We start from the raw sequence: 7,694 nt of genomic DNA on the forward strand, positions 1-7,694 counted from the left end.
CCCTAGAGGTGCCGGGCTCTGTATCTCCCCCTGTGCCAGCCCTAGAGGTGCCAGGCTCTGTATATCCCCCTGTGCCAGCCCTAGAGGTGCCAGGCTCTGTATATCCCCCTGTGCCAGCCCTAGAGGTGCCAAACTGTATATCCCCCTGTGCCAGCCCTAGAGGTGCTAGGCTCTGTATAACCCCCTGTGCCAGCCCTAGAGGTGCTAGGCTCTGTATAACCCCCTGTGCCAGCCCTAGAGGTGCCTGGCTCTGTATATCCCCCTGTGCCAGCCCTAGAGGTGACAGGCTCTGTATATCCCCCTGTACCAGCACTAGAGGTGCCAGGCTCTGTATATCCCCCTGTGCCAGCCCTAGAGGTGCCAGGCTCTGTATATCCCCCTGTGCCAGCCCTAGAGGTGCCAGGCTCTGTATATCCCCCTGTGCCAGCTCTAGAGGTGCCAGGCTCTGTATATCCCCCTGTGCCAGCCCTAGAGGTGCCAGTCTCTGTATATCCCCCTGTGCCAGCCCTAGAGGTGCCAGGCCCTGTATATCCCCCTGTGCCAGTCCTAGAGGTGCCAGGCTCTCTATATCCCCCTGTGCCAGCCCTAGAGGTGCCAAACTGTATATCCCCCTGTGCCAGCCCTAGAGGTGCCAGGCTCTGTATATCCCCCTGTGCCAGCCCTAGAGGTGCCAAACTGTATATCCCCCTGTGCCAGCCCTAGAGGTACCAGGCTCTGTATCTCCCCCTGTGTCAGCCCTAGAGGTGCTAGGCTCTGTATATCCCAGTGTGCCAGTCCTAGAGGTACCAGGCTCTGTATATCCCCCTGTGCCAGTCCTAGAGGTGCCAGGCTCTGTATATCCCCCTGTGCCAGTCCTAGAGGTGCCAGGCTCTGTATATCTCCCTGTGTCAGTCCTAGAGGTGCAAGGCTCTGTATATATTACCCTGTGCCAGTCCTAGAGGTGCCAGGCTCTGTATCCCCGTGTCAGCCCTAGAGGTGCTAGGCTCTGTATATCCCAGTGTGCCAGTCCTAGAGGTACCAGGTTCTGTATATACCCCTGTGCCAGCCCTAGAGGTGCCAGGCTCTGTATATCACCCTGTGCCAGCCCTAGAGGTGCCGGGCTCTGTATATGCCAGTGTGCCAGTCCTAGAGGTACCAGGCTCTGTATATCCCCCTGTGCCAGTCCTAGAGGTGCCAGGCTCTGTATATCTATCTACCTGTGTCAGTCCTAGAGGTGCCAGGCTCTGTATATATTACCCTGTGCCAGCCCTAGAGGTGCCAGGCTCTGTATATCTACCTGTGTCAGTCCTAGAGGTGCCAGGCTCTGTATATATTACCCTGTGCCAGTCCTAGAGGTGCCAGGCTCTGTATCCCCGTGTCAGCCCTAGAGGTGCTAGGCTCTGTATATCCCAGTGTGCCAGTCCTAGAGGTACCAGGCTCTGTATATCCCCCTGTGCCAGTCCTAGAGGTGCCAGGCTCTGTATATCTACCTGTGTCAGTCCTAGAGGTGCCAGGCTCTGTATATATTACCCTGTGCCAGTCCTAGAGGTGCCAGGCTCTGTATCCCCGTGTCAGCCCTAGAGGTGCTAGGCTCTGTATATCCCAGTGTGCCAGTCCTAGAGGTACCAGGCTCTGTATATCCCCCTGTGCCAGTCCTAGAGGTGCCAGGCTCTGTATATACCCCTGTGCCAGCCCTAGAGGTGCCAGGCTCTGTATATCACCCTGTGCCAGCCCTAGAGGTGCCGGGCTCTGTATCTCCCCCTGTGCCAGCCCTAGAGGTGCCAGGCTCTGTATATCCCCTGTGCCAGCCCTAGAGGTGCCAGGCTCTGTATATCCCCCTGTGCCAGCCCTAGAGGTGCCAAACTGTATATCCCCCTGTGCCAGCCCTAGAGGTGCTAGGCTCTGTATAACCCCCTGTGCCAGCCCTAGAGGTGCTAGGCTCTGTATAACCCCCTGTGCCAGCCCTAGAGGTGCCTGGCTCTGTATATCCCCCTGTGCCAGCCCTAGAGGTGCCAGGCTCTGTATATCCCCCTGTACCAGCACTAGAGGTGCCAGGCTCTGTATATCCCCCTGTGCCAGCCCTAGAGGTGCCAGGCTCTGTATATCCCCCTGTGCCAGCCCTAGAGGTGCCAGGCTCTGTATATCCCCCTGTGCCAGCTCTAGAGGTGCCAGGCTCTGTATATCCCCCTGTGCCAGCCCTAGAGGTGCCAGTCTCTGTATATCCCCCTGTGCCAGCCCTAGAGGTGCCAGGCCCTGTATATCCCCCTGTGCCAGTCCTAGAGGTGCCAGGCTCTGTATATCCCCCTGTGCCAGCCCTAGAGGTGCCAAACTGTATATCCCCCTGTGCCAGCCCTAGAGGTGCCAGGCTCTGTATATCCCCCTGTGCCAGCCCTAGAGGTGCCAAACTGTATATCCCCCTGTGCCAGCCCTAGAGGTACCAGGCTCTGTATCTCCCCCTGTGTCAGCCCTAGAGGTGCTAGGCTCTGTATATCCCAGTGTGCCAGTCCTAGAGGTACCAGGCTCTGTATATCCCCCTGTGCCAGTCCTAGAGGTGCCAGGCTCTGTATATCCCCCTGTGCCAGTCCTAGAGGTGCCAGGCTCTATATCTCCCTGTGTCAGTCCTAGAGGTGCCAGGCTCTGTATCCCCGTGTCAGCCCTAGAGGTGCTAGGCTCTGTATATCCCAGTGTGCCAGTCCTAGAGGTACCAGGTTCTGTATATACCCCTGTGCCAGCCCTAGAGGTGCCAGGCTCTGTATATCACCCTGTGCCAGCCCTAGAGGTGCCGGGCTCTGTATATGCCAGTGTGCCAGTCCTAGAGGTACCAGGCTCTGTATATCCCCCTGTGCCAGTCCTAGAGGTGCCAGGCTCTGTATATCTACCTGTGTCAGTCCTAGAGGTGCCAGGCTCTGTATATATTACCCTGTGCCAGCCCTAGAGGTGCCAGGCTCTGTATATCTACCTGTGTCAGTCCTAGAGGTGCCAGGCTCTGTATATATTACCCTGTGCCAGTCCTAGAGGTGCCAGGCTCTGTATCCCCGTGTCAGCCCTAGAGGTGCTAGGCTCTGTATATCCCAGTGTGCCAGTCCTAGAGGTACCAGGCTCTGTATATCCCCCTGTGCCAGTCCTAGAGGTGCCAGGCTCTGTATATCTACCTGTGTCAGTCCTAGAGGTGCCAGGCTCTGTATATATTACCCTGTGCCAGTCCTAGAGGTGCCAGGCTCTGTATCCCCGTGTCAGCCCTAGAGGTGCTAGGCTCTGTATATCCCAGTGTGCCAGCCCTAGAGGTACCAGGCTCTGTATATCCCCCTGTGCCAGTCCTAGAGGTGCCAGGCTCTGTATATCTACCTGTGTCAGTCCTAGAGGTGCCAGGCTCTGTATATATTACCCTGTGCCAGCCCTAGAGGTGCCAGGCTCTGTATATCTACCTGTGTCAGTCCTAGAGGTGCCAGGCTCTGTATATATTACCCTGTGCCAGTCCTAGAGGTGCCAGGCTCTGTATCCCCGTGTCAGCCCTAGAGGTGCTAGGCTCTGTATATCCCAGTGTGCCAGTCCTAGAGGTACCAGGCTCTGTATATCCCCCTGTGCCAGTCCTAGAGGTGCCAGGCTCTGTATATCTACCTGTGTCAGTCCTAGAGGTGCCAGGCTCTGTATATATTACCCTGTGCCAGTCCTAGAGGTGCCAGGCTCTGTATCCCCGTGTCAGCCCTAGAGGTGCTAGGCTCTGTATATCCCAGTGTGCCAGTCCTAGAGGTACCAGGCTCTGTATATCCCCCTGTGCCAGTCCTAGAGGTGCCAGGCTCTGTATATACCCCTGTGCCAGCCCTAGAGGTGCCAGGCTCTGTATATCACCCTGTGCCAGCCCTAGAGGTGCCGGGCTCTGTATCTCCCCCTGTGCCAGCCCTAGAGGTGCCAGGCTCTGTATATCCCCCTGTGCCAGCCCTAGAGGTGCCAGGCTCTGTATATCCCCCTGTGCCAGCCCTAGAGGTGCCAAACTGTATATCCCCCTGTGCCAGCCCTAGAGGTGCTAGGCTCTGTATAAGCCCCTGTGCCAGCCCTAGAGGTGCTAGGCTCTGTATAACCCCCTGTGCCAGCCCTAGAGGTGCCTGGCTCTGTATATCCCCCTGTGCCAGCCCTAGAGGTGCCAGGCTCTGTATATCCCCCTGTACCAGCACTAGAGGTGCCAGGCTCTGTATATCCCCCTGTGCCAGCCCTAGAGGTGCCAGGCTCTGTATATCCCCCTGTGCCAGCCCTAGAGGTGCCAGGCTCTGTATATCCCCCTGTGCCAGCTCTAGAGGTGCCAGGCTCTGTATATCCCCCTGTGCCAGCCCTAGAGGTGCCAGTCTCTGTATATCCCCCTGTGCCAGCCCTAGAGGTGCCAGGCCCTGTATATCCCCCTGTGCCAGTCCTAGAGGTGCCAGGCTCTGTATATCCCCCTGTGCCAGCCCTAGAGGTGCCAAACTGTATATCCCCCTGTGCCAGCCCTAGAGGTGCCAGGCTCTGTATATCCCCCTGTGCCAGCCCTAGAGGTGCCAAACAGTATATCCCCCTGTGCCAGCCCTAGAGGTACCAGGCTCTGTATCTCCCCCTGTGCCAGCCCTAGAGGTGCCAGGCTCTGTATACCCCCCTGTGCCAGCCCCAGAGGTGCCGGGCCCTGTATATCCCCCTGTGCCAGCCCTAGAGGTGCCAGGCTCTGTATATATCACCCTGTGCCAGCCCTAGAGGTGCCGGGCCCTGTATATCCCCCTGTGCCAGCCCTAGATGTGCCAGGCTCTGTATATATCACCCTGTGCCAGCCCTAGAGGTGCCAGGTTCTGTATATCCCCCTGTGCCAGCCCTAGAGGTGCCAGGCTCTGTATATCCCCCTGTGCCAGCCCTAGAGGTGCCAGGCTCTGTATATATCACCATGTGCCAGCCCTAGAGGTGCCAGGCTCTGTATATCCCCCTGTGCCAGCCCTAGAGGTGCCAGGCTCTGTATATCCCCCTGTGCCAGCCCTAGAGGTGCCAGGCTCTGTATATCCCCCTGTGCCAGCCCTAGAGGTGCCAAACTGTATATCCCCCTGTGCCAGCCCTAGAGGTGCCAGGCTCTGTATATCCCCCTGTGCCAGCCCTAGAGGTGCTAGGCTCTGTGTATCCCCCTGTGCCAGCCCTAGAGGTGCCAAACTGTATATCCCCCTGTGCCAGCCCTAGAGGTGCTAGGCTCTGTATATCCCCCTGTGCCAGCCCTAGAGGTGCCAAACTGTATATCCCCCTGTGCCAGCCCTAGAGGTGCCAGGCTCTGTATATCCCCCTGTGCCAGCACTAGAGGTGCCAGGCTCTGTGTATATATATCACTCTATGCCAGCCCTAGAGGTGCCAGGCTCCGTATATCCCCCTGTGCCAGCCCTAGAGGTGCTAGGCTCTGTATATATATCACTCTGTGCCAGCCCTAGAGGTGCCAGGCTCTGTATATATATCACTCTGTGCCAGCCCTAGAGGTGCCAAATTGTATATCCCCCTGTGCCAGCCCTAGAGGTGCCGGGCCCTGTATACAGACAAGACCAATTGTATTAAATAATGCAGTTTATTAATACAACATGTATGAAGATGTGTTCAAACCGCGTCAGATCATACAGCGCGTGTCCTGGTACCCCCCCTCCCAGGCTGCGTGCCTCAGTCCTGATATTCACTTCCTCCCACTTCAGAGGCTCACAGGAAGTGAGGAGGAATGTAAAGAGGAAGGGGAAAGTGCACAGACAGAACGAGACAGGAAGTGGTCTCCTCAGCGGAACATTTTCTCCCAGGCCTTCCGGTTCCGGGACACTTCCTCCCTCTCCTCCTCCCGGACCCTCCCCGCCTCTCTCCTCGCCTCCGCGTTCCCCGGATCCAAACTCAGGACCTCTCCCAGATCCCGCCGTGCTCCCTCCCAGTCCCCCATCCCGGCTCGGGACACCCCTCTTCTGTACAGGGCCTTCAGGTGGCCGGGTTCCCCCTCCAGGGCTCGCGTGCACCTCCCCTCCGCCTCCCGCAGCCGCCCCCTCTTGAGGTCGCAGGCCGCCATGTTGGCGAGCAGGGTTACCCTCTCCGCCTTGGCCTCCCCGGGGGCGCAGACCAGGAGACGGAGCGCCCGGCAGTAGCGCCTTTCTGCTGCCCCCATGTTCCCCTCCCTGTACGCCTTCCCGCCTTCCCCCCGGTCTCTCGCGGCCTTCCGGAGCCTCTCCTCCGTGTCCAGCTCCCACGCTTCTTTCCCGGGCCCGAAACTCGCCATCCGCAAGAGGAACCTGGAACCCGTCGTGGTATCCACCCGGCAAGCCTCTCCAGAAAGCATGGTCTCTAGACACTGGTCGGCCAGGGCGTCCTGAACGGTCTCGCCCTCCCCCAGCTCGGCCTCAAACCAGCGCCCCGTGGGGTAGCGGAAATCTGACGGGGAGGGGGGTTGGCCAGAGTCTGGAGGGAGGGGATCCAAGAATATCTGGCACAGGGAGCTTTCTTTGGGCTTGTCCACTCCGGATCCCGGCTCTAGAATTGTCTTGGTGAAGCTCCCGTCGGGACTGGACCAGCATGGCAGCTCGTGGCTGGAGGTGGGTTCTAGAGCTTCCATCGCTACACTAGAGGTGTCCAGAACACTCCCAGACAGCACCCCTGCATTGTAAAGAGAGAGATCAGGGACTACACAACCACCATGCATGGCGTATCTAGAACCAGAGAGATCAGGACGACAGGAACCAGAATGCATTGCAAATCCAGAACCAGAGAGATCAGGATTACAGGAACCAGAATGCATTGCAAATCCAGAACCACTGAGATCAGGATTACAGGAACCAGAATGCATTGTAAATCCAGAAAACAGAGAGATCAGGAACCAGGATGCATTGCAAATCCAGAACCAGAATGCATTGCAAATCCAGAACCAGAGATCCGGACTACAGGAACCAGAATGCATTGCAAATCCAGAACCAGAGATCAGGATTACAGGAACCAGAATGCATTGCAAATCCAGAAACAGAGAGATCAGGAACCAGGATGCATTGCAAATCCAGAACCAGAATGCATTGCAAATCCAGAACCAGAGATCCGGACTACAGGAACCAGAATGCATTGCAAATCCAGAACCAGAGATCAGGATTACAGGAACCAGAATGCATTGCATTGTTTCATACGCTCATAATATATATTTTCTTTAACTGTGCATGCAATGTCTTGTATATAAATGTATACCTTGTTCATTTATGTAACTGTATTTGTAACCATGTATTATTTGTTTTACTCTGTGCCCAGGACATACTTGAAAACGAGAGGTAACTCTCAATGTATTACTTCCTGGTAAAATATTTTATAAATAAATAATAAATAAAATCCAGAACCACTGAGATCAGGATTACAGGAACCAGAATGCATTGCAAATCCAGAACCACTGAGATCAGGATTACAGGAACCAGAATGCATTGCAAATCCAGAAACAGAGAGATCAGGAACCAAAATGCACTGCAAATACAGAACCAGAATGCATTGCAAATCCAGAACCAGAGATCCGGACTACAGGAACCAGAATGCATTGCAAATCCAGAGCCAAACATACCATATCAGGTGTACAGGAACCACAATAAATTGGAAATCCAGCACTTACCCAGTTCCTGGTTTGCAAAAGGAATCCAGGAAGTGTGTGGGGGGCGAAAGAACTACATTTCCCAGCATCCCGCGGGGCTCCTCCCACCTGCAGCCCTTTAAATATCAGGCTG

At 56.2% G+C, this 7,694-nt stretch overlaps 1 protein-coding gene and 1 long non-coding RNA gene across 3 annotated transcripts in view; one reads left to right on the forward strand and one right to left on the reverse strand.

Annotated features, from left to right (window-relative positions):
* Nucleotides 1-5,526: 5,526 nt before the first annotated feature.
* On the reverse strand, nucleotides 5,527-7,672 carry FKBPL (FKBP prolyl isomerase like). Of its 2 annotated transcripts, none has more exons than XM_075581944.1 (2): nucleotides 7,583-7,672; nucleotides 5,527-6,597 (listed from the first exon to the last, which is right to left on the reverse strand). In XM_075581944.1, the coding sequence occupies exon 2, from the start codon at nucleotides 6,554-6,556 to the stop codon at nucleotides 5,738-5,740; it is 819 nt and encodes a 272-aa protein (XP_075438059.1). In that variant the 5' UTR covers nucleotides 6,557-6,597; nucleotides 7,583-7,672; the 3' UTR covers nucleotides 5,527-5,737. The 2 variants fall into 2 exon arrangements, with proteins under 2 accessions (XP_075438059.1, XP_075438060.1); XM_075581945.1 differs by lacking the exon at nucleotides 7,583-7,672 and adding an exon at nucleotides 7,535-7,555.
* Nucleotide 7,673: 1 nt separating this feature from the next.
* The window catches only part of LOC142476775 (uncharacterized), a 3,599-nt gene continuing 3,578 nt past the window's right edge, over nucleotides 7,674-7,694 (forward strand). The window contains exon 1 of the long non-coding RNA XR_012791974.1: nucleotides 7,674-7,694. This exon is cut by the window's right edge and continues 275 nt beyond it. This is a non-coding gene — a long non-coding RNA (uncharacterized LOC142476775).

Source organism: Ascaphus truei, unplaced genomic scaffold (genome assembly GCF_040206685.1).
Source record: "Ascaphus truei isolate aAscTru1 unplaced genomic scaffold, aAscTru1.hap1 HAP1_SCAFFOLD_1727, whole genome shotgun sequence".
In the NCBI taxonomy this organism is placed as follows: domain Eukaryota; kingdom Metazoa; phylum Chordata; class Amphibia; order Anura; family Ascaphidae; genus Ascaphus; species Ascaphus truei.

What these genes read in the sequence shown, in the direction of transcription:
- FKBPL (XM_075581944.1), bottom strand. Translation starts at nt 6,556, where the DNA reads ATGGAAGCTCTAGAACCCACCTCCAGCCACGAGCTGCCATGCTGGTCC.